This window comes from Triticum dicoccoides, chromosome 5B (genome assembly GCF_002162155.2).
Source record: "Triticum dicoccoides isolate Atlit2015 ecotype Zavitan chromosome 5B, WEW_v2.0, whole genome shotgun sequence".
Lineage (NCBI taxonomy): Eukaryota > Viridiplantae > Streptophyta > Magnoliopsida > Poales > Poaceae > Triticum > Triticum dicoccoides.
The window spans coordinates 292,011,747-292,038,310 of NC_041389.1; the positions used below are offsets into that span (position 1 = coordinate 292,011,747).

The 26,564-nt window shown below is 44.4% G+C and overlaps 1 protein-coding gene across 1 annotated transcript; it reads right to left on the reverse strand.

The window, feature by feature from the left end:
* Nucleotides 1–10,423: 10,423 nt before the first annotated feature.
* Nucleotides 10,424–11,250, reverse strand: LOC119305419 (PRA1 family protein B2-like). Its single transcript, XM_037581936.1, has one exon. It carries the CDS (start codon nt 11,242–11,244, stop codon nt 10,564–10,566), a length of 681 nt encoding a protein of 226 aa, XP_037437833.1. The 5' UTR covers nt 11,245–11,250; the 3' UTR covers nt 10,424–10,563.
* Between the last annotated feature and the right edge of the window lie 15,314 nt (nt 11,251–26,564).

Genomic DNA, 26,564 nt, shown 5'->3' on the forward strand with positions numbered 1-26,564 from the left:
TGGGTACATAGACAACACCATGTCCCTAGTAAGCCTCTAGTTGACTAGCTCGTTGATCAATAGATGGTTACGGTTTCCTGACCATGGACATTGGATGTCGTTGATAATGGGATCACATCATTAGGAGAATGATGTGATGGACAAGACCCAATCCTAAGCCTAGCACAGAGATCGTGTAGTTCGTATGCTAAAGCTTTTCTAATGTCAAGTATCTTTTCCTTAGACCATGAGATTGTGCAACTCCCGGATACCGTAGGAATGCTTTGGGTGTACCAAACGTCACAACATAACTGAAAGGCTATAAAGGTGCACTACATGTATCTCCGAAAGTGTCTGTTGGGTTGGCACGAATCGAGACTGGGATTTGTCACTCCGTGTGACGGAGAGGTATCTCTGGGCCCACTCGGTAGGACATCGTCATAATGTGCACAATGTGATCAAAGAGTTGATCGCGGGATGATGTGTTACGGAATGAGTAAAGAGACTTGTCGGTAATGAGATTGAACAAGGTATCGGTATACCGACGATCGAATCTCGGGCAAGTACAATACCGTTAGACAAAGGGAATTGTATACGGAATTGATTGAGTCCTTGACATTGTGGTTCATCCGATGAGATCATCGTGGAACATGTGGGAGCCAACATGGGTATCCAGATCCCGCTGTTGGTTATTGACCGTAGAACGTCTCGGTCATGTCTGCATGGTTCCCGAACCCGTAGGGTCTACACACTTAAGGTTCGATGACGCTAGGGTTATAAAGGAAGTTTGTATGTGATTGCCGAATGTTGTTCGGAGTCCCGGATGAGATCCCGGACGTCACGAGGAGTTCCGGAATGGTCCGGAGGTAAAGATTTATATATAGGAAGTCCTATTTTGGCCACCGGAAAATGTTCGGGAATTTTCGGTATTGTACCGGAAAGGTTCTAGAAGGTTTCGGAGTGGGGCCCACCTGCATGGGGGGACCCACATGAACGTGGGTAGTGGGGGAAAGGCCCCACACCCCTGGTCAAGGCGCACCAAGATTCCCCCTTAGAAGGAATAAGATCATATCCCGAAGGGATAAGATCAAGATCCCTAAAAAGGGGGGATAACAATCGGTGGGGAAGGAAATGATGGGGTTTCTTTCCTCCCACCTTTACCAACGCCCCAATGAACTTGGAGGGCAAGGAACCAGCCCCCTCCACCCCTATATATAGTGGGGAGGCGCATGGGAGCTTTACCAAAGTTCTGGCGCAGCCCTCCCCCTCTCCCAAGTCCTCCTCCTCTCCCGCGGTGCTTCGTGAAGCCCTGCAGGATTGCCATGCTCCTCCACCACCACCACGCCGTCGTGCTGTTGCTGGATGGAGTCTTCCTCAACCTCTCCCTCTCTCCTTGCTGGATCAAGGCATGGGAGACATCACCGGGCTGTACGTGTGTTGAACGCGGAGGTGCCGTCCGTTCGGCACTAGGATCTCCGGTGATTTGGATCACGACGAGTACGACTCCTTCAACCCCGTTCTCTTGAACGCTTCCGCTTAGCGATCTACAAGGGTATGTAGATGCACTCTCCTTCCCCTCGTTGCTAGTCTCTCCATAGATAGATCTTGGTGACACGTAGGAAAATTTTGAATTTTTGCTACGTTCCCCAACAGTGGTATCAGAGCCAGGTTTATGCGTAGTTTCTATGCACGAGTAGAACATCAAGTTGTTGTGGGCGTTGATTTTGTTCAATATGCTTACCGTTACTAGTCCAATCTTGTTTCGACGGTATTGTGGGATGAAGCGGCCCGGACCGACCTTACACGTACACTTACGTGAGACAGGTTCCACCGACTGACATGCACTTGGTGCATAAGGTGGCTAGCGGGTGCCAATCTCTCCCACTTTAATCGGAACGGATTCGATGAAAAGGGTCCTTATGAAGGGTAAATAGCAATTGGCATATCACGTTGTGGTTTTGCGTAGGTAAGAAACGTTCTTGCTAGAAACCCATAGCAGCCACGTAAAACATGCAAACAACAATTAGAGGACGTCTAACTTGTTTTTGGAGGGTATGCTATGTGATGTGATATGTCCATGAAGAATGTGATGAATGATATGTGATGTATGAGATTGATCATGTTCTTGTAATAGGAATCACGACTTGCATGTCGATGAGTATGACAACCGGCAGGAGCCATAGGAGTTGTCTTTATTTATTGTATGACCTGCGTGTCATTGAACAACACCATGTAATTACTTTACTTTATTGCTAACCGGTAGCCATAGTAGTAGAAGTAATAAGTTGGCGAGACAACTTCATGGAGACATGATGATGGAGATCATGATGATGGAGATCATGGTGTTATGCCGGTGACGACGATGATCATGGAGCCCCGAAGATGGAGATCAAAAGGAGCAAAAATGATATTGACCATATCATGTCACTATTTGATTGCATGTGATATTTATCATGTTTATGCATCTTATTTGCTTAGGACGACGGTAGTAAATAAGATGATCCCTCATTAAAATTTCAAGAAAGTGTTCCCCTAACTGTGCACCGTTGCGAAAGTTTGTCGTTTCGAAGCACCACATGATGATTGGGTGTGATAGATTCTTACGTTCACATACAACGGGTGTAAGCCAGATTTACACACGTGAAACACTTAGGTTAACTTGACGAGCCTAGCATGTACAGACATGGCCTCGGAATACAAGAGACCGAAAGGTCGAGCATGAGTCGTATAGTAGACACGATCAACATGAAGATGTTCACCGATGATGGCTAGTCCGTCTCACATGATGATCGGACACGGCCTAGTTGACTCGGATCATGTAATCACTTAGATGACTAGAGAGATGTCTATCTGAGTGAGAGTTCATAAGATGAACTTAATTATCCTGAACATAGTCAAAAGATCTTTGCAAATTATGTCGTAAGCTCTCACTTTACTTCCACTGTTTAGATATGTTCCTAGAGAAAATATAGTTGAAAGTTGATAGTAGCGATTATGCGATCAGCAGAAAGCTTATGTCCTTAATGCACCGCTTAGTGTGCAGAACCCCAAACGTCGTCTGTGGATGTTGCGAACATCGGACATACACGTTTTGATAACTACGTGATAGTTTAGTTAAATGGTTTAGAGTAGAGGCACCAAAGACGTTTTTGAAACGTCGCGGAACATATGAGATGTTTCGAGGGCTGAAATTGGGATTTCAGGCTCGTGCCCACGTCAAGAGGTATGAGACCTCCGACGATTTTCTTAGCCTGCAAACTAAGGGAGAAAGCTCAATCGATGAGCTTGTGCTCAGATTGTCTGAGTGCAACAATCACTTGAATCGAGTGGGAGTTGATCTTCCAGATGAGATAGTGATGTTTCTCCAAAGTCATTGCCACCAAGCTGCTAGAGTTTCGTGATGAACTATAACATATCAGGGATACATATGATGATCCTTGAGGTATTCGTGATGTTTGACACCGCGAAAGTAGAAATCAAGAAGGAGCATCAATTGTTGATGGTTGGTGAAACCACTAGTTTCAAGAAGGGCAAGGGCAAGAAGGGATACTTCATGAAATGGCAAATCAGCTGCTGCTCTAGTGAAGAAACCCAAGGTTGAACCCAAACCCGAGACTAAGTGCTTCTGTAATAAGGGGAACAGCCACTGGAGCAGCATTACCCTAGATACTTGGTAGATGAGAAGGCTGGCAAGGTCGATAGAAGTATATTGGATATACATTAAGTTAAGGTGTACTTTACTAGTACTCCTAGTAGTACCAGGGTATTAAGATGCCAGTTCAGTTGCTAAGTGTTAGTAACTCGAAATAAAAGAGCTACGGAATAAACGGAGACTAGCTAAAGGAGAGCTGACGATATGTGTTGGAAGTGTTTCCAATTTTGATGTGATCAAACATCGCACGCTCCCTCTACCATCAAGATTAGTATTAAACCTGAATAATTGTCATTTGGTGTTTGCGTTGAGCATAGACATGATTGGATTATGTCTATCGCAATACGGTTATTCATTTAAGGAGAATAATGGTTACTCTGTTTATTTGAATAATACCTTCAATGGTATTGCACCTAATAGGAATGGTTTATTGAATCTCGATCGTAGTGATACACATTTTCATGCCAAAAGATATAAGATAGTAATGATAGTACCACTTACTTGTGGCACTGCCATGTAAGTCATATTGGTGTAAAACGCATGAAGAAGCTCCATGTTGATGGATCTTTGGACTCACTCGTTTTTGAAAAGTTTGAGACATGCGAACCATGTCTATTGGTGTATACGCATGAAGAAACTCCATGCAGATGGATCGTTTGGACTCACTTGATTTTGAATCACTTGAGATATGCAAATCATACCACATGGGCAAGATGACTGAAAAGCCTCGTTTTCAGTAAGATGGAACAAGATAGCAACTTGTTGGAAGTAATACATTTTAATGTGTGCAGTCCAATAAGTGCTAAGGCACGCAGTGGATATCGTTATGTTCTTACTTCACAGATGATTTGAGTAGATACTATATTTACTTGATGAAGCACAAGTCTGAATTATTGAATGGTTCAAGTAATTTCAGAGTGAAGTTGAAGATCATCGTGACAAGAGGATAAAATGTCTATGATATGATCGTAGAGATGAGTATCTGAGTTACGAGCTTTGGCACGCAATTAAGACATTGTGGAAATTGTTTCACAATTAATACCGCCTGGAACACCATAGTGTGATGGTGTGTCCGAACTTCGTAGTTGCACCCTATTGGATATGGTGCGTACCATGATGTCTCTTATCGAATTACCACTATCGTTAATGGGTTAGGCATTAGAGACAACCGCATTCACTTTAAAATAGGGCACCACGTAATTCCGTTGAGACGACACCGTTTGAACTATGGTTTGGAGAAACCTAAGTTGTCGTTTCTTAAAAGTTTGGGGCTGCGACGCTTATGTGAAAAAGTTTCAGGTTGATAAGCTCGAACCCAAAGCGGATAAAATGCATCTTCATAGGACACCCAAAACAGTTGGGTATACCTCCTAATTCAGATCCGAAAGCAATATGGATTGTTTCTTGAATCGGGTCCTTTCTCGAGGAAAGGTTTGTCTCAAAAATTGAGTGGGAGGATGGTGGAGACTTGATGAGGTTATTGAACCGTCACTTCAACAAGTATGTAGCAGGGCACAGGAAGTTGTTCCTGTGGCGCCTACACCAATTGAAGTAGAAGCTTATGATAGTGATCATGAAGTTTTTGGATCAAGTCACTACCGTACCTCGTAGGGTGACAAGGATGCGTACTACTTTAGAGTGGTACAGTAATCCTGTCTTGAAGGTCATGTTGCTAGACAAAAATGAACCTACGAGCTATGGAGAAGCGATGGTGGGCCCAAATTTCGACAAATGGTTAGAAGCCATGAAATCGGAGATAGGATCCATGTATCAGAACAAAGCATGGACTTTGATGGACTTGCCCGATGATCGGCAAACCATTGAGATAAATGGATCTTTAAGAAGAAGATGGACGTGGACGGTAATGTCACCATCTATGAAGTTCGACTTGTGGCGAAGAGTTTTTCACAAGTTCAAGGAGTTGACTACGATGAGATTTTCTCATCCGTAGCGATGCTTAAGTCCATCGGAATCATGTTAGCATTAGCTGCATTTATGAAATCTGGCAGATGGATGTCAAGATGAGTTTCCTTACCAGTTTTCGTAAGGAAAGGTTGTATGTGATACAATCAGAAAAGTTTTGTCGATCCTAAGGGTGCTAAAAGGTATGCTAGCTCCAGCGATCCTTCTAAGGACTGGAGTAATCATCTCGGAGTTGGAATGTGCAGTTTGATGAGATGATCAAAGATTTTGGGTTTATACAAAGTTCATGAGAAACTTGTATTTCCAAAGAAGTGAGTGGGAGCACTATAGAATTTTTGATGAGTATATGTTGTTAACGTATTGTTGATTAGAAATGATGTAGAATTTCTGGAAAGCATATAGGGTTATTTGAAAGGTGTTTTTCAATAGGAAACCTGGATTAAGCTACTTGAACATTGAGCATCAAGATCTATGAGGATAGATCAAAAAATGCTAAATGGTACTTTCAAATGAGCACATACCTTGACGTGATCTTGAAGGTGTTCAAGATGGATAAGTCAAAGAAGGAGTTCTTGCCTGAGATGTGAGGTCCGAAGTTAAGACTTAAAGCTCGACCACGGCAGAATAGAGAGAAAGGACGAAGGTCGTCCCCTATGCTTTCGACGTAGGCTCTATAGTATGCTATGCTGTGTACCGCACCTGATGTGTGCCTTGCTACATATCTGGCAAGAGGATACAAAGGTGATCAAGGAGTTGATCACCAGATAGCGGTCAAAATTGTCCTTGGAGTAAATAAGGATATGTTTCTCGATTATGGAGGTGATAAAGAGTTCGACGTAAAGGGTTACATCGATGCAAGCTTTAACACCTATTCGAATGACTTTGAGTAGCAAACCGGATACGTATAGTGGAGCAACCATTTGGAATAGCTCCAAGTGGAGCGTGGAAGCAGCATTTACAATATGACCTAGAGATTTGCGAAGTACATACGAATCTGAATGTTGCAGACCCGTTGACTAAAACCTCTCTCACAAGCAAAACATGATCAAACCCCAGAACTCATTGAGTCTTAATCACACGGTGATGTGAACTAGTTTAGTGACACTAGTAAACTCTTTGGATGTTGGTCACATGGCGATGTGACCTGTGAGTGTTAATCACATGGCGATGTGAACTAGGTTATTGACTCTAGTGCAAGTGGGAGACTGTTGGAAATATGCCCTAGAGGCAATAATAAATTAGTTATTATTATATTTCCTTGTTCATGACAATCGTTTATTATCCATGCTATAATTGTATTGACAGGAAACTCAGATACACGTGTGGATACATAGACAACACCATGTCCCTAGTAAGCCTCTAGTTGACTAGCTCGTTGATCAATAGATGGTTACGGTTTCCTGACCATGGACATTGGATGTCGTTGATAACGGGATCACATCATTAGGAGAATGATGTGATGGACAAGACCCAATCCTAAGCCTAGCACAGAGATCGTGTAGTTCGTATGCTAAAGCTTTTCTAATGTCAAGTATCTTTTCCTTAGACCATGAGATTGTGCAACTTCCGGATACCCTAGGAATGCTTTGGGTGTACCAAAAGTCACAACGTAACTGGGTGGCTATAAAGGTGCACTACATGTATCTCCGAAAGTGTCTGTTGGGTTGGCACGAATCGAGACTGGGATTTGTCACTCCGTGTGACGAAGAGGTATCTCTGGACCCACTCGGTAGGACATCATCATAATGTGCACAATGTGATCAAAGAGTTGATCGCGGGATGATGTGTTACGGAACGAGTAAAGAGACTTGCCGGTAACGAGATTGAACAAGGTATCGGTATACCGACGATCGAATCTCGGGCAAGTACAATACCGTTAGACAAAGGGAATTGTATACGGGATAGATTGAGTCCTTGACATTGTGGTTCATCCGATGAGATCATCGTGGAACATGTGGGAGCCAACATGGGTATCCAGATCCCGCTGTTGGTTATTGACCGTAGAACGTCTCGGTCATGTCTGCATGGTTCCCGAACCCGTAGGGTCTACACACTTAAGGTTCGATGATGCTAGGGTTATAAAGGAAGTTTGTATGTGGTTGCCGAATGTTGTTCGGAGTCCCGGATGAGATCCCGGACGTCACGAGGAGTTCTGGAATGGTCCGGAGGTAAAGATTTATATATGGGAAGTCCTATTTTGGCCACCGGAAAATGTTCGGGAATTTTCGGTATTGCACCGGGAAGGTTCTAGAAGGTTCCAGAGTGGGGCCCACCTGCATGGGGGGACCCACATGAACGTGGGTAGTGGGGGCAAGGCCCCACACCCCTGGTCAAGGCGCACCAAGATTCTCCCTTAGAAGGAATAAGATCATATCCCGAAGGGATAAGATCAAGATCCCTAAGAAGGGGGGATAACAATCGGTGGGGAAGGAAATGATGGGATTTCTTTCCTCCCACCTTTGCCAACGCCCCAATGGACTTGGAGGGCAAGGAACCAGCCCCCTCCACCCCTATATATAGTGGGGAGGCGCATGGGAGCTTTACCAAAGTTCTGGCGCAGCCCTCCCCCTCTCCAAGTCCTCCTCCTCTCCCGCGGTGCTTGGCGAAGCCCTGCAGGATTGCCATGCTCCTCCACCACCACCATGCCGTCGTGCTGCTGCTGGATGGAGTCTTCCTCAACCTCTTCATCTCTCCTTGTTGGATCAAGGCATGGGAGACGTCACCGGACTGTACGTGTGTTGAACGCGGAGGTGCCGTCCGTTCGGCACTAGGATCTCCGGTGATTTGGATCACGACGAGTACGACTCCTTCAACCCCGTTCTCTTGAACGCTTCCGCTTAGCGATCTACAAGGGTATGTAGATGCACTCTCCTTCCCCTCGTTGCTAGTCTCTCCATAGATAGATCTTGGTGACACGTAGGAAAATTTTGAATTTTTGCTACGTCCCCAACAAGGAGAGGGCCATGGGCTCCTAGCTGAAAGCTTTATCGCTTTTCTCCCTTCAGCTTCTCTTTGTCTCCTCGTTCATTCCGTCTGTAAGCTTCTGTTTCAGTTGTTCGTGATCTCTTCTTCTCCTCACTGTTTCTTCTGCATGGGTATGTGTTCTAGTATATGTGATGATTTTTTTCCTAATGCTAATGTCCAACAACACTCAACTCATTTTGGTTTTTCCTTTTTTTTATGCTGGGATTTTGGATATGATCCGCAATGATTTGTTGCTAGGTTTTGTTATTGAATCCAAGGCTTGTCACCTCTCATAAGGTAGGTTGTGATCGGATCTTTTCATCTTTTGATGTGTTTCTTTCAGATTCATTTTCCTGTAACTTTAGATTCCTTTTTCATTGAACTATTTTTTTGTGTGACTTTTCGTAATGGTTTGTCCTGTTGTAGTAGGCCCGATGGCCCTTGTCCTACGGGTGATGAATCTCTTGCTAGGTTCTTGGTTATGATGGATTCGAGATATATGAAGCGTGTGGTCAGTCTTGAATCCATCCCTTCACTTGGTTCACCTTTTTTTTCTTATGCGTTTATACACTTGCATGATATATCCACATTAGATCGAAAGTTTACCTCCGGTTGTAAATTTTGTTCACTCTGTTCATTTTTTTTGCTTACTTCGTCTAGGTAATACCAATGCCCTTAATTCATTCTAGCTTAAAGACATTTTTGTGTTTTCTTTTTCTTTTGTTTGTAATTATTATTTCTTGGTTTATTGATGTTTATTCTTTTCCTGTCCTTTGGATCTTTCTTATGTATTTGTGCATATGGCGGTGTGTTTAATGTTAGAAATTTTTTGAAACTCTTTAATTTGCCACATTAGGAACTCAAAATGAAAATATATTTGTGTTAGGAACATAAAGTGAAGCACTTTTCTAATCTGTCTACTTACATCATAGTAATTATTAAAGTTGCACTAGTTTATACGTGTTCTTGCATGATGAGAAATAATACCATGTTTGTGTAATTGTGAGCAACTTTTTAATTTATTCTAACTCATGCATATAAGAAAAGAGTTTGCCAACAAGTATTCATGATTGTTCATGTTAGGCATAGTTGTATAATATTAATTTCTTTCATAAAACCGTGTTTTTTTCTTTTAGGGTTAAAACAATCCCATAATCCATTCTTCCATAGAAAGAAGTATTGTTATTCTTTATTTTTGTCGTCTTTCATTCGTGGGGTAAAATCACTTCTAGAACTCTTTCCTCCTTTGATTGATTTTTTATTACTATTTGTTTCTCTTTTTTTTTCACATTGCCACTTTTGGATAACACCACTTCCACGATTCTTTCTTCCTTAGATTGAAATTTAATTTTCATTTCCTGTATTTTGTTCATTTCTTCATTAAAATTTAATTTATTTCTTCTATTTGTTTTGTTTCTAAAAATCTGATTATTTATTCTTTTTTCTTGATATGTTGTAAGACAATTAATTTTCAACGTGAACACAATATATAACATAAAAATATGCACACTCAAGTCTATCTTTTTAATCAATTACTCATACGAGAAATGTACCTTTATGTCCCTCGGTCCGTCAGTTGGCCTAGTTTACACACACAAGTTTATGTGAGGTAACTTGCAAATGTATAACAAATCAAAATTAGGTGTATCTTTGATTTGCTTGATTCTGGAAATCGCAAGAATAGAATAAGTGAGGATTATTGATTTCAGGTCATGTCCATTCGAATCGTACATGGATTGTTTGCACCAAAGTTTGATTGATTACACCATATGAGAAACCAATATTTCATTTCGATTTGAATAGATGAAACATTTCCTACAAACATAATGCAAATAAATTCTTAGAAAAAAAATCATATATGATTCGATTCTAGGATCAAATAATCCACAGAGAAATAATTCATAAATAGTGTGTTTCTCTAAATTTCCTATTTCTTTTTGAATCGTATAAAATCCTAAATGTAATGGTGTAGCTAACTAGCAACACATATGGTGTCTCGTGTATTTCTCGAGAATGAATCAGTCGACGGCATGACGTGGGGCGCCTCAGCCGCGTCCACCTCCTCCTCCGGCGGCGTTGGTGAAGAAGGAGAGCAGGTCGACGGAGGAGCCCACTCTTCCTCCAGCGCCAGGCTGTATGTCGTCGTCGAGGAAGAGCTGTTCCTCGGGCACCCGGAACGCGCCATGCGCGCAGGCGAGCGCGGCGCCGGCCGCGAGGGCGGAGAAGACGATGGACCCGACGGAGGTCACGAACACGACGAACGCCGACGCCGCCAAGAGCCCGCCCAGCGTCTCCCTCTCGGAGAAGGTCTTCCCAAAGGCCTCCAGCGGGGGTGCGTCGGCGGCGCGGAGGAGGTAGAGCGCGCACCAGGCGGCGAGGAGCGCGAGCAGGGCGGCGAGCGCGAACGGGTGCGCGAGGAGGGAGGCGGCGAGGGAGAACGCGACGAGGAGGGCGTAGTTGACGCGGAAGTAGGCGAGGTTCCTGCGGACGCGGGCGGTGGCGTCGGCGAGGGATTCCGGGCGGCTGAGCGCCGCGCGGTCGAGGAGCTCCGCCCACGGGCGCGCGCCGGAGAGGGAGCGCTTGGCGGAGTCGAGGAGGCGGGAGAGGTAGGCGCGCTGGTCGGCCGCCGAGGAGGTGTCCGGAACGGGGAGGACGATGGTGGTGGTCGCGGTGGTGGCCGCCGGGAGAACGGAGACGGGGAGGAGGGGAGGAGAAGCCGCAGCCATGGCGTCGATGGATGCCACCGTAGAGAATAATGTTTTCTTTATCTGGGAGAGAAGTATGTTTAGGAGTAACGTACGATGGCGCGCGTTTCCCTCTCTGTTAACAAGCAAAGGTCAACGGTCAGCCTCGTCTCTCTCTCCGCGTTGACATTTCTGTCGCATAATTTGACCTGACCTGGATATATTCAAGCTGAATTTGTAAACGCTGACAAGTAGTTTGGCTAGACCAGGAATCAGTTTGAGATTGCTAGTGAAATACAGCGTCCACGTGCTCATATATATACGTGCATACACATATCCCTATGCACACACGTATATACTCTATCCCTATGAACACCTTCGAGAGACTAAGTCATCGTATCATCATGAGATTGATGAAGTCACCAAAAGCACACGCAGTCTTCTCCACTTCGCCAGCAAAGATAGATGGACCTTTGTTACAATTTGCCATCATCGTCAGCACTTCGTCAATGCCACCTGAAAAACAAGGACCTATATAAACTAACAAAATCAACGACCTACACTCGACGAAGTCACTGGACACTGCTCGAGAATGTTGGCGGCATCGGCCAGACTCCACTAGAGAAACACTAGCCCTAAGAGCATTTACAATCTGACTTTGGCAAATCCGCCCCCTAAAGGTCTGCGGACGCGCTCAGGAGTGTCCCTGGAAAGCGTTGGACGGCCCCTCATATTTCCTGCCGGATAGCCACTCCTCATATCTAAACCCTCAAATACATGCATGTCCATCATACACATGAATATCACATGTAAATAACATTTGTTCATAGGAAAAAAAAATACATAGTTCAAACATGTTTTTTTAAGTGCACAATTCAAACATTAAACTCATTGGTTTCCTCCTTTGTTTCATTGTGGATCCACATACACTCCACAAGGTCATTGAGTAGATGCACACGCACTTGTTGATCTCGAAGATTCTGATGCATCTGGAAAAAAAAATCATGATCTGATATGCATCTTGTTATGGGATGTGGACTCGTTCTCCAGGCTTCTCAAAATCATGGGTTCGGATTGCCCCTTCACCGTCATCCTCGACAATCATATCGTGCAAAATGACACAACGTGTCATTAGGTGCCACAAAGTCTCTGATTCCCATATCATTGTAGCTCTATGAACAATTCCCTAACAAGCGCACCCTGAATGCCCTCTCCACATCTTTCATAGTTGCTTCTTGCATTGTTGCAAAGTGGGTTTATTTATTGCCATGGGGATCGGATATGGTCTTCACAAACTCTGCCCACTAAGGATGGATACCATCGGCAAGGTAGTACACCATGTTGTCGTTGTGTCTGTTGACGGTGTAGTTGCACGGTGGCGCTTCCCCATTACAAAGCCTCCTGAACAAGGGAGATTGCTGGAGCACATTGATGTTGTTGTGAGAACCAGGCATGCCAAAAAAGTATGTCAACTTCACAAGTCTTTTGATGCCACTTCTTCGAGCATTATTGTGCCCACTTTGGCGTGCCTTTGGTACATCCCGCGCAAACTTTTGGGGCAGTCCTTTCATTGCCAACGCATGCAATCAATTGAACCAAGCATACCTAAAAAATCTCTTTCCTCTCCAATAGCCATCAACCTTTCTGTATCTTGCAAATTTGGTTCTCTCAAATACTGTACTCAAAACACCTACACCACGGTGCGGGCAAATCTCATAGTGGTCATTAGGCATGTGCTCTCCCCCGTCCGGGCAATCACACCAACGACATCGGCGACGGTACCCAGTGAAAGCATCCTCTTAGCAGTCATGCACATATTTTCTTATAAGAGAACGAGAGTTGTCCGCAACAATCCCTGGTGAGCCTGAAGTACGGATCATGTGCCTCTATTGCCTCCACCACGCGCAAGAATAAGGGTTTGCGCGTACAACAGCATCGACGAAACCATGTATCAGGGAAAGTTGGTCTGGGTTGGAAGTAGTCCTTATAGAGAAGACGTGCTCTGACGACCCTATCTTGGTTCAAAACTGTTCTCCCTTTGATCGAATCCTTGAAGTTCAGAATGTGCTCCACCTTCCTGTTCATTTCCTCCTTGATGCTCATGATCATCATCCTCTCAGCATCTTCGTCTGACTCCGACTAATTGAAGAACTCCTTTTGCAAAAAATGCATCAAACTTCGTGTTTCCATACTCTTCATTTGACGAACCATCTGAATCCATTGTTTTGCCTACAAAAGAATCACAAAAAACTGCTCAAACAATTTTTCGCACACATAGAGGGCAATGGGCAGTCCGAGAATAGCCGGACGTACCGCGGTGCCGTCCGGGGTGGCTGCAGTGTCCCGAGCGGTGAGACACCCGAGGAGGACTTTTGTGGTGGTGGCGGCGACGCTGAGGGATCGGGGCAGCTACGGAGTTAGGGTGCCGACAGAGCAGGGGGGACGGGGCGAGGGAGAAAAGAGAACAGGAAAATGGCTGGTCCAACAAGGTCGGTGAATTTGATGAAATTTGTGGTTGGCCCTATATGTAGAATCTGACGTGGCGAACACGCCCCGGTATATTTGGCCTCCTCATATCCGCCCCAATATGGGTTGGATATGGGGTTGCCGGTCATCTCGGACATATAAGGCCAGTTTGAGGAGCATGGTTGGGTCACGATTTTGTAATTGGTCACTGACGGGGCCGTCCGTCCGGTACAGGGAGCATTTGAGGAGTCCGACTGTAGATGTTGTAACACTACTATATGATGTCTACCACACAACCTTCTTCTTGTAGACGTTGTTGGGCCTCCAAGTGCAGAGGTTTGTAGTACAGTAGCAAATTTCCCTTAAGTGGATGACCTAAGGTTTATCAATCCGTGGGAGGCGTAAGATGAAGATGGTTTCTCTCAAACAACCCTGCAACCAAATAACAAAGAGTCTCTTGTGTCGCCAACACACCCAATACGATGGTAAATTGTATAGGTGCACTAGTTCGGCGAAGAGATGGTGATACAAGTGCAATATGGATGGTAGATAGAGGTATTTGTAATCTGAAAATATAAAAACAGCAAGGTAGCAAGCGATAAAAGTGAGCATAAGTGGTATTGCAATCCTAGGAAACAAGGCCTAAGGTTCATACTTTCACTAGTGCAAGTTCTCTCAACAATAATAACATAATTGGATCATATAAATATCCCTCAACTTGCAACAAAGAATCACTCCAAAGTCACTAATAGCGGAGAACAAACGAAGAGATTATGGTAGGGTACGAAACCACCTCAAAGTTATTCTTTCTGATCTATCTATTCAAGAGTCCGTAGTAAAATAACATGAAGCTATTCTTTCCGTTCAATCTATCATAGAGTTCGTACTAGAATAACACCTTAAGACACAAATCAACCAAAAACCTAATGTCACCTAGATACTCCATTGTCACCTCAAGTATCCGTGGGCATGATTATACGATATGCATCACACAATCTCAGATTCATCTATTCAACCAACACAAAGTACTTCAAAGAGTGCCCCAAAGTTTCTACCGGAGAGTCAAGACGAAAACGTGTGCCAACCCCTATGCATAAGTTCACAAGGTCACTGAACCCGCAAGTTGATCACCAAAACGTACATCAAGTGAATCACATGAATATCCCATTGTCACCACAGATAAGCACGATAAGACATACATCAAGTGTTCTCAAATCCTTAAAGACTCAATCCGATAAGATAACTTCAAAGAGAAAACTCAATCCATTACAAGAGAGTAGCGGGGGAGAAACATCATAAGATCCAACTATAATAGCAAAGCTCGCGATACATCAAGACCGTGTCAAATCAAGAAAATGAGAGAGAGAGAGAGAGAGAGAGAGAGAGAGAGAGAGAGAGATCAAACACATAGCTACTGGTACATAACCTCAGCCCCGAGGGTGAACTACTCCCTCCTCGTCATGGAGATTGCCGGGATGATGAAGATGGCCACCGGTGAGGGATCCCCCCTCCGGCAGGGTGCCAGAACAGGGTCCCGATTGGTTTTTGGTGGCTACAGAGGCTTGCGGCGGCGGAACTCCCGATCTATTGTGCTCCTCGGTGTTTTTAGGGTATATGGACATATATAGGCGAAAGAAGTTGGTCAGGGGAGCCACGAGGGGCCCACGAGAGTGGGGGAGTGCCCAGGGGGTAGGGCGCGCCTCCCTGCCTCATGGCTTCCTCGTTGCTTCGCTGACGTATACTCCAAGTCTCCTGGATTGCTTGCGTTCCAAACAGATCGCTCCCGAAGGTTTCATTCCATTTGGACTCCGTTTGATATTCCTTTTCTTCGAAACACTGAAATAGGAAAAAAAAACAGCAATATGGGCTGGGCCTCCGGTTAATAGGTTAGTCCCAAAAATAATATAAAAGTGTATAATAAAGCCCATTAAACATCTAAAACAGATAATATAATAGCATGAATACTTCATAAATTATAGATACGTTGGAGACGTATCAGCATCCCCAAGCTTAATTCATGCTCTTCCTCGAGTAGGTGAATGATAAAAGAAAGAATTTATGAAGTGTGAATGCTAGCAGGTGCACAAGTTTGTTCAATGATAATTTTAATCACCTTTTCTAGCATCATTATATGTCATAACAGTAGCTCATCTCATAAAACTTTTCATGATCAAGTAACAAGCTATTCACATGTTAAAGCATAGACCATAAACTTTCTTGAAAACTAGCAAACTTCATTCTTAGTCATCAAACAATTGCAATTCATCTTATTTTCAGGAAGGGTCTATGTCAGAGCTTTGATTTAGCAAACTCCACATACTCAACTATCATTTAATCTTTCACAATTGCTAACACTCACGTGATATTTATGGGTCCAAAGTTTTAATCGAACACAGAGAAAGATAGGGGCTTATTGTTTTGCCTCCCAACCTTTTACCTCAAGGGTAATGTCAACAATAATAATTTATGAACGCCTACATCCAAGTGGATATATATATTCGGAGCACCCCAACACAAAGTGCTTGCCAAAGGAAAAAGTGAAAAAAGGAAAGGTGATGATCACCAAGACTCTTGTACAAGGGTAGAATAAAATAGTAAAGATAGGCCCTTCGCAGAGGGAAGCAGAGGTTGTCATGCACTTTTATGGTTGGATGCACGAAATCTTAATGCAAAAGAACGTCACTTTATATTGCCGCTTGTGATAAAGACGTTTATTATGCAGTCCGTCGCTTTTATTTCTTCCCTATCACAAGTTCGTATAAAGCCTATTTTCTACGCACTAATAGATCATACATATTTGGAGAGCAATTTTTATTGCATGCACCGATGACAACTTACTTGAAGGATCTTACTCAATCCATAGGTAGGTATGGTGGACTCTCATGGCAAAACTAGTTTAAGAGATATTCGGAAGCACAAGTAGTATCTCTACTTAGTGCAAAGAATTTGGCTAGCATGAGGGAGAAAGGCAAGCTCAACATGTTGGATGATCCAAGACAATATAACTTTTCAGATATAGGAAAACATAACCCATTACGTTGTCTTCCTTGTCCAACATCAACCTTTTAGCATGTCATATTTTAATGAGTGCTCACAATTACAAAAGATGTCCATGATAGTATATTTATATGTGAAATCTCTCTTCCTTCAATATTCTTTCATGATTGTTCAAGTGACCAATACAATGTTTGCTAACCTTCAATAAATTTACCACCTCTACTTCTTATATGTGAAGTCATTACTCCCCATGGGAAAAGCATATGAAACATATATAATTTCAGATTTATGACATTCAACCATTTACTTATAGGATATAAGTGAAGCACACGAGTAAATGACATACTACTCTAAAAAGATATAAGTGAAGATCAATGAGTAGTTAAATAATTATGTAGCTATGTGAGGACTCTCTCTCATTTAAGTATTTCAGATCTTGGTATTTTATTCAAACATCAAGCAAAACAAAACAAATGACATTTCAAGGATAGCATGCATCATGTGAAGAAGCAAAAACTTAGGTTCAACCGACATTAACCGATAAATGTTGAAGAAGAAAGGTGGGATGCCTACGGGGCATCCCCAAGCTTAGATGCTTGAGACTTCTTGAATATTATCTTAGGGCGCCTTGGTGTAAGGGCATATTTATCCCTTAGGTGTTTTGGTGATTGATGACAATGCTTTTGCGGACTAATCGTGTGCGTTGAGCTTTTCAGAGATTTATCCTTTGGCACGAGACGATCCCCTCCCCTCGGTGTGTTATTCAAGACGGTGCAGCTCTTTCGTTTCTATGTTGGTGGACTAGTTTCGTAGGAGTCACTGTACTATCAAGAAGGGATCCGCTTTGGCAAGGCTAGGGTGGAATCAACACGTACACATCCTTATCGCACCCGCTGATCCTTCCCGCTTCAATGGAGTACTCTTTCCCCTCTGGTTGCTCTGTCTGGTCCTAGCGGTAGTACCGCGGGCCACAGAGGTAGTACCTCTGATGCGGAGCATCCTACGGTCATCTCCATGTACACCTTCATAGCACATCAAGCCCCAAGTGGACCTACCGGACTTAAGGTGAACCCACTCCTCTTCAAGATTGACATGAATATCCATAGGACTTGGCCGCTACATAACCATGGAAGGTTGTGCATCTTCAGGTACGAGGACGACCGCGGGCAAGCAGCTAAGGAGCTTCCCGGAGGCCAAGGAGAAGGACCCCCGAGGCCACAAGAAGGAAGGAGGGCGACAAGATCGATTCAGCACCTCCCAGGCGACCCCGTGCCCACGGGCCTCGAAGACCCCGTGTGCATGGGCTACTCAGAGAGTCTGCGCTGGAGTACCCCGTGCGCACGGGCCCTACAGGATGGACGGCTGTGAGCTGCTGTTTGGGCCTCCTCTTCATTTCAATCTCAACATAGTAACTATGCATGCCCCATTAAAATAAATCCCATTTGCACTTATGGCATAGATGACGAGATGATGGTCATTGGCTTTTGTTTTTCATGTGATGATATTGCCATGCTTCCTTTACATCATGTGCGCAATTCATCTATTATGCCATGACATGATCACATTGTTCCGAATATGCATTGTTTTGGATGTTGTCAATATTCTCCATGTGATGTTACCACTATCGCTCATGAGGAGACCCCCATAGTTTCCTCATACATATTAGGAGATCTTGATACATTTCATACTTTGCATGATTCCCATGATTGCTTGCACCATATGCATTCCATGAATAACAATGCTCTAGATATTTCCCATGATGCATTACACAATTTGAGTCTCCATTATGCTATACATAATAACAAACCTCTCATGATGGATGACATGTTTCTATATCACGCATCTCATTTATTTGAGCATTGGATATTTGGTGCTAACCAACACAAGCACGTGCGCATCATGATGGATGATGTGTACATCTACCACGCACACAAATTTTTTCCTTTGTCTTTGTTTTGTGTAGGTACTCATGTATACTCGTCGACCTCTCAATCCCAAGAGTTGACGAAACGAGCTCTTGAGAGCAATGATGACTTGGGATCCCATGGACTATCCTCACCAATGTCCCCTTCGCGCAAGGACTACGCGCAACTCCTCTACTTGGCTCTCACACGGCTATGGGCCATTTACCACTTCTCACATTATGCTCATTTTACCGTGTTCACTTTGCATGCTATGCTTGCTTCTATGCCTTTGCCATGCAATTGTGACCCTTGCTTGCATCTACCCATGTTTCATCATTATGCTACTTCTATGTGTATTTGCATGCTTGGTGGAGATCCTTGTTGCTTTTGCCATGTTTATCATGTGCCTCATGCTATTTTACTCATACCTTGCTTTCACGCTTGTGATATGTCATGTGCATTATTCATGCCCACTATTTGCACACATGACATGCTTACCATGATTCCTCCTAGTATGTTGCATCTTCGCACTACTAGCTTGCTTGACTTGATTGCTATGATTGCTTGCTATGTTGCATCACCCATGTTCCACTATTACTTGCTTTCTTGGGTTGATGACATATATGCTCATGCCTCTCACATGATATATCTTGATCATTGTCTCTTGTCTCTATTAGTTGCCTCTTTCATATCCACTTGTATCGAGTGCAACCATACTATGCTTATTGATCTCGGAGACTTTGACACCTTACTTGTGATGCATACTTCTTTCCTTGAGCCTCTTGTATTTGGTTGTTCTCGCATCATATGCCTACATACTATGAAATGCTCCCTTGTCCCTTCTTATGATGAGCATTATACATACACTTGTTGGGTATCTCGCCCCTCGAATGATAGGTCTTGCTTTTGCACTAACCTCATTTGTTTTTCCAAGTGTTTCTCATGTTCTTTCATTTTGAAGGATTCACAAGGCGGCACCATAAAGACACATTTTGGTTATGTGAAGGCGTACATGATGTGCAACACCAACATTTGTGAGAATCTCGTAAAGGTGAACTCCTTCCCTCTGAGCCATCTTCGAATATGCATATTGGATGGGCCATTCTTTCATTGTTGTTTCCTTCTTGTTGTCTACATGATACATCTATTGGATGGAGGACCGACATTGGAGATGGACCCTATGGACCTTCAAGTTGAGGAGTGCCACGACATCGACCTATGGTACATCCATGCCTACCGTGTACATGGCGATATGGTTTACGATCCGAGGTCGGATCTTTTCAAAGGGGGAGGAGATGATACGGAGCATCCTACGGTCATCTCCATGTACACCTTCATAGCACATCAAGCCCCAAGTGGACCTACTGGACTTAAGGTGAACCCACTCCTCTTCAAGATTTACATGAATATCCATAGGACTTGGCCGCTACATAACCATGGAACGTTGTGCATCTTCAGGTACGAGGACGACCGCGGCCAAGCAGCTAAGGAGCTTCCCAGAGGCCACGGAGAAGGACCCCCAAGGCCACAAGAAGGAAGAAGGAGGGCGACAAGATCGATTCAGCACCTCCCAGGAGACCCCGTGCCCACGGGCCTCGAAGACCCCGTGCGCACGGGCTACTCAGAGAGTCTGCGCTGGAGCACCCCGTGCGCACGGGCATGTACCGTGCCCACGGGACCCCCGTGCACACGGGCCCAACTTACCCCGTGCGCACGGGCCCTACAGGATGGACGGCTGTGAGCTGCTGTTTGGGCCTCCTCTTCATCCACTTCGTCCCCATACCTATATATTCCGTACCTAGGCCATTTGTTAGGGTTAGCAAAGTAGTTGATACACATTTGTGAGCTTTGCTCCATGGATCCACTCCATTAGGAGATCAAGACCTCCTCTTGGAGTGACCAAACATCAAGACCTCCTTCTTGGGGAAGGATCCCAATCATAGGATCATCAAGCCCTCATCTCCTTCATAGGATTTGGGATGAACTCTACCATGTATCTTATTTCCCTTTGTTGTTCATGTACCTTGTGGATCTTGTGTGTTTTCTAGTGGATGTGTGATTTGACTTGTTCTTGACTGCTCCTCTTGTTTTCCCTCCTTTGTTCATCTTGTTCTTGGGGATTCCACCTCCAATTCATGAAAGATCTTCTATATAGGGTTCCACCCTAGATCATATGGTATCATGAGCCATGGTTTCTCACGAAATTGGAGCCCCCCCTCTTAGTTTTCTACCCTAATTTTGCTTGTTCTTGCCCAATTTCGAAAATCCGCACAAAAATCTACATCATATGGTATCATGAGCCTTGGTTTCTCACGAAATTGGAGCCCCCCTCTTTGTTTTCTAGCTTGATTTTGTTGTTCTTGTCCTAAATCCGAAAATCCCCACCAAAAATAGCCCCAATTTTTTTTGTAATTTGTTGGTTTGATGAGATTTTGTTGGATTTGATCCATGAATTTGGTGTTTAGCAAGTAGATCCACCCCTCTACCATCTTCCGCTACCTTCCATCCCTCGAATTTGACCTCACCTTGGATTTTCCCCACGGATCCGGAGCTGTTCATCCGCTCCTCGAGGACCCCGTGCACACGGGCCATCGGGAACCCGTGCACACGGGCCCCCGTGCACACGGGCCAGCCAGACCCCGTGCGCACGGCCCTTCCAGTGCGTCTCTTCCGCGGTGCCTTCCAGTTCCCACCCCCTATACCACCCCCTACTCCCCATCCACGACATCCATCCATTTGGAGCCTAAATCGCCAAGAAATCCGCCACACCCGCGAGTCCCAGGTGACCCCGTGCCCTCGGTACGTGTACCGTGCGCACGTGACCCCGTGCCCATGGCCCCTAGACCCCGTGCGCACGGCCCTCCCAGAAATAGCCGCGTGCAGTTCACCATTTCGGCCATAACTTCCACATACGGAGTCCGATTTTCGCGTTCTTTAGCTCGTTGAGTAGCTATTGACATCCCCCATCCACTTACATAGTCACCATCACCATTTGACTCCATCAAAATTTTGAAATTTTGGCATCTTTGCCTAGGCCTTCCACCATATCATCCGCAAAACCACCATAGCCTTCCGCAACCTAACCCATTTTACTCCATTTAGCATTTGTGGTTGTTTGAGTGGCGACGTGAGTCTCCTAAGGTGTTTCGGCTACTTAGGGACATTTGTTCTTCACAAACCACCACTACTTCCAAATTGCCATTTCCACTTCCACCATTTGACATTTGTCATTTGAGATTTTGAGTTTGCGGTTTTTTACCGTTTCCTAAGGTGTTTCGGCTACTTAGGGACGGGTCTACATCATCTTGGTATCTATATCAAGAACACCGCTACTCATCATCGCAAAGGACGGTAACCTCGACGACACCATTGTATATTACCCTTGCAATTGCATTGTTAACCCCTAGCCCATTTTGCGTTACTTGCCTATCAAGACTAGCCATTTGAGTATAGCCGACAACGTTACTTGTGCACATTAGTGATCCACCATTCCATTGCATACATACCATATCATATTGGTATCATATCATCCATTGTGTCACAAGTTTGTTCCCGCATATATACAATTGCTATCTTGGTTTGTGCATTGTGCAAATTGGCCATAGAAAAAAAGAGAAAAAGCTTTTAAGAAAAAAGAGAGCAAAGAGCTCGTGAGCAAGTGCCATAGCATCATACCCCATTGCACATAAGATCGTCATATCCGATCATCTTGGATCATCTTGAGAGAAACACCGGGAACCATACATACATAGCATACTTGGGATAGAAGTTTATCCATTTTGCATCTTATAGGTTGTGCACAAGTGTCGTATCCGCCGATTGAGCAATCGCGCTAGCGTCTCTCTTGAGTTGTGCAACACGAGCGTTTTCTGTGGACTCCACATTTTGTGCTCATTCCTTGGTTGCACGACCCCATTTATCTATCCGTGAGTGTGTTTCCGTGTACCATTTGCTATTGGTCTACTTGTTTCACTTGCGAATTTGTGAATCTTTTCCAACATTATTGACTCTTGCTAACTTTTTGCATCAAATTTTTGTGCCACTATCCTCACCGAGCTCTACCATAAGCCTTTACCTGTAGGTGTGAGTGAACAAGTCCGGTACCAATTCCACTATTCTTTCATTTCACATTGAGTGATACAAGATACATCCTCAACTTTGGGAAAAGGTAACTTGGTATTGTTTATCTCATTTCCTACTCACTCTACTCGAGTCTTGTGATGGATAGGCAAGGCATTTCCTCTCCGGTCTACGACAACAACGACGGCGTGAACAACTACATCACAAAAGTGTCCATCTTTGATCTACAACGACAAATGCAAGGCGCACAATCAAGATTGCGAGAGCGCATCGAGAACGTCTCCATCGACATTCGTCACTCCGAAGCAAGGAAAAGGGACTACATCGACAAGAAGCTTTCCGCACATAAAGAGGAGCAAGATGCAAGGATGGAGGAGATTAGAACCTTGATCAAGTCTTCTTCCCCTTCGTCATCTTCAAGGCGGCGACGTTCAAGCCACAAGTCTTCGGAGCGCGAAAAAGATGCAAGCGCAAGTCGTCCAAGTCCACATCTACATGGAGACCACCATCACGTTCGTGATCAACATCGTCATGAAGGGCAAGTCACCTCCAAGCATCATGTGCACGACGACGACGAACGACATCTACTACGAGCTCAAGCACGACAACGACATCATCATCATGAAGATGCTCCACAAGCGCAAGTGCACAAGTCCCAACAAGCCCTACTTCACACCAAGTCGAAGCTTCATAAGCACAAGAGAAGACCGCAAGACGAGCACCACCAAGACGGCGCTACGGCTACACCAACCACTTTGGAATCTTTGCCAAGTGCTATCGAGGCATCTTCGCCTTTGTACGTACGGCATCTTCGCCTACTTCCAACGAGTACGCCTACAACGACTTCATCAAGTCCAAGGCGACCACCTACGAGCGAGGGCGACACTTCCATCTTCGGAAGCCCCTCAAGGACGATGGCCGAGCATGGGAAACTCCCTTCGGTCATGGAGACGAGCTACGAGGTGCCACATCATATGGGCCTCCAACACCACGACGACGACTACGAGATGGTTGAGCATGGGATTCTCCCTTCGACCACGGCGACGTATGATGACATGAGTGACTTTTGCCACCATATTGAGAGTGAGAGTGACTTCACCACTAGCCCCATATATGATGAGCCGCACCAATTCCCATGTGAGGAGAGCCACCACCACCACCACTTGAGTGATTTGAGTGCCTCCACCATATGCGACATTGAGTGCACCTACCTTGAGGGAGTGAGTGAGCCACCGCCACATAGAGAGAGTGAGATAGTTGATGGGGCATCTGAGGCCATTTCGCTTTCTAACAACTTAACCTCTACCTCTATTGTGTCTTCTCCTTTGGTGCTAGGTCCCATATATGATGACGCGCCGATTCGCGATGACTACATCCTCCCTTTGGACATGACGATGGCCATGGTGGAACATGATGCACCCCCCACATGGTTCCATCAAGATGAAGATGACCACCATTTGGTATTTCCCACCTCACTTACACCACTTGAGTGGAATGACAAAGGTAACAAAGGTGACGGTGATGCTCTAGTCCCACTAGTGGACATTCTTGAGATTGATTGCTTGCATGATGTTGACCCACCTATTACCATGCTTCATGCTAGTGAAACTTCTTCATGCCTTGACTTACCTATTTATGATGAATATGAGGATGAGCATGTTGAGTTGCCTAGTTGTGATGCTATGCTTCGTAGGATATCTTGTGAAAATTCTATTGGTCACGTCATGTTTGACAATCCATTGAACTTGTCGTATGCTATGAGTGAGATCTCTCATATTGCATCATTTCAATCTCAACATAGTAACTATGCATGCCCCATTAAAATAAATCCTATTTGCACTTATGGCATAGATGACGAGATGATGGTCATTGGCTTTTGTTTTTCATGTGATGATATTGCCATGCTTCCTTTACATCATGTGCGCAATTCATCTATTATGCCATGCCATGATCACATTGTTCAGAATATGCATTGTTTTGGATGTTGTCAATATTCTCCATGTGATGTTACCACTATCTCTCACGAGGAGACCCCCATAGTTTCCTCATACATATTAGGAGATCTTGATACATTTCATACTTTGCATGATTCACATGATTGCTTGCACCATATGCATTCCATGAATAACAATGCTCTAGATATTTCCCATGATGCATTACACAATTTGAGTCTCCATTATGCTATACATAATAACAAACCTCTCATGATGGATGACATGTTTCTATATCACGCATCTCATTTATTTGAGCATTGGATATTTGGTGCTAACCAACACAAGCACGTGCGCATCATGATGGATGATGTGTACATCTACCACGCACACAAAATTTTTCCTTTGTCTTTGTTTTGTGTAGGTACTCATGTATACTCGTCGACCTCTCAATCCCAAGAGTTGACAAAATGATCTCTTGAGAGCAATGATGACTTGGGATCCCGTGGACTATCCTCACCAATGTCCCCTTCATGCAAGGACTACGCGCAACTCCTCTACTTGGCTCTCACACGGCTATGGGCCATTTACCACTTCTCACATTATGCTCATTTTACCGTGTTCACTTTGCATGCTATGCTTGCTTCTATGCCTTTGCCATGCAATTGTGACCCTTGCTTGCATCTACCCATGTTTCATCATTATGCTACTTCTATGTGTATTTGCATGCTTGGTGGAGATCCTTGTTGCTTTTGCCATGTTTATCATGTGCCTCATGCTATTTTACTCATACCTTGCTTTCACGCTTGTGATATGTCATGTGCATTATTCATGCCCACTATTTGCACACATGACATGCTTACCATGATTCCTCCTAGTATGTTGCATCTTCGCACTACTAGCTTGCTTGACTTGATTGCTTGCTATGTTGCATCACCCATGTTCCACTATTACTTGCTTTCTTGGGTTGATGACATATATGCTCATGCCTCTCACATGATATATCTTGATCATTGTCTCTTGTCTCTATTAGTTGCCTCTTTCATATCCACTTGTATCGAGTGCAACCATACTATGCTTATTGAATTCGGAGACTTTGACACCTTACTTGTGATGCATACTTCTTTCCTTGAGCCTCTTGTATTTGGTTGTTCTCGCATCATATGCCTACATACTATGAAATGCTCCCTTGTCCTTTCTTATGATGAGCATTATACATACACTTGTTGGGTATCTCGCCCCTCGAATGATAGGTCTTGCTTTTGCACTAACCTCATTTGTTTTTCCAAGTGTTTCTCATGTTCTTTCATTTTGAAGGATTCACAAGGCGGCACCATAAAGACACATTTTGGTTATATGAAGGCGTACATGATGTGCAACACCAACATTTGTGAGAATCTCCTAAATGTGAACTCCTTCCCTTTGAGCCATCTTCAAATATGCATATTGGTTGGGCCATTCTTTCATTGTTGTTTCCTTCTTGTTGTCTACATGATACATCTATTGGATGGAGGACTGACATTGGAGATGGACCATATGGACCTTCAAGTTGAGGAGTGCCACGACATCGACCTATGGTACATCCATGCCTACCGTGTACATGGCGATACGGTTTACGATCCGAGGTCGGATCTTTTCAAAGGGGGAGGAGATGATGCGGAGCATCCTACGGTCATCTCCATGTACACCTTCATAGCACATCAAGCCCCAAGTGGACCTACCGGACTTAAGGTGAACCCACTCCTCTTCAAGATTTACATGAATATCCATAGGACTTGGCCGCTACATAACCACGGAATGTTGTGCATCTTCAGGTACAAGGACGACCGCGGTCAAGCAGCTAAGGAGCTTCCCAGAGGCCAAGGAGAAGGACCCCCAAGGCCACACGAAGGAAAAAGGAGGGCGACAAGATTGATTCAGCACCTCCCAGGCGACCCCGTGCCCCCGGGCCTCAAAGACCCCGTGCGCATGGGCTACTCAGAGA

What these genes read in the sequence shown, in the direction of transcription:
- LOC119305419 (XM_037581936.1), bottom strand. Translation starts at nt 11,244, where the DNA reads ATGGCTGCGGCTTCTCCTCCCCTCCTCCCCGTCTCCGTTCTCCCGGCG.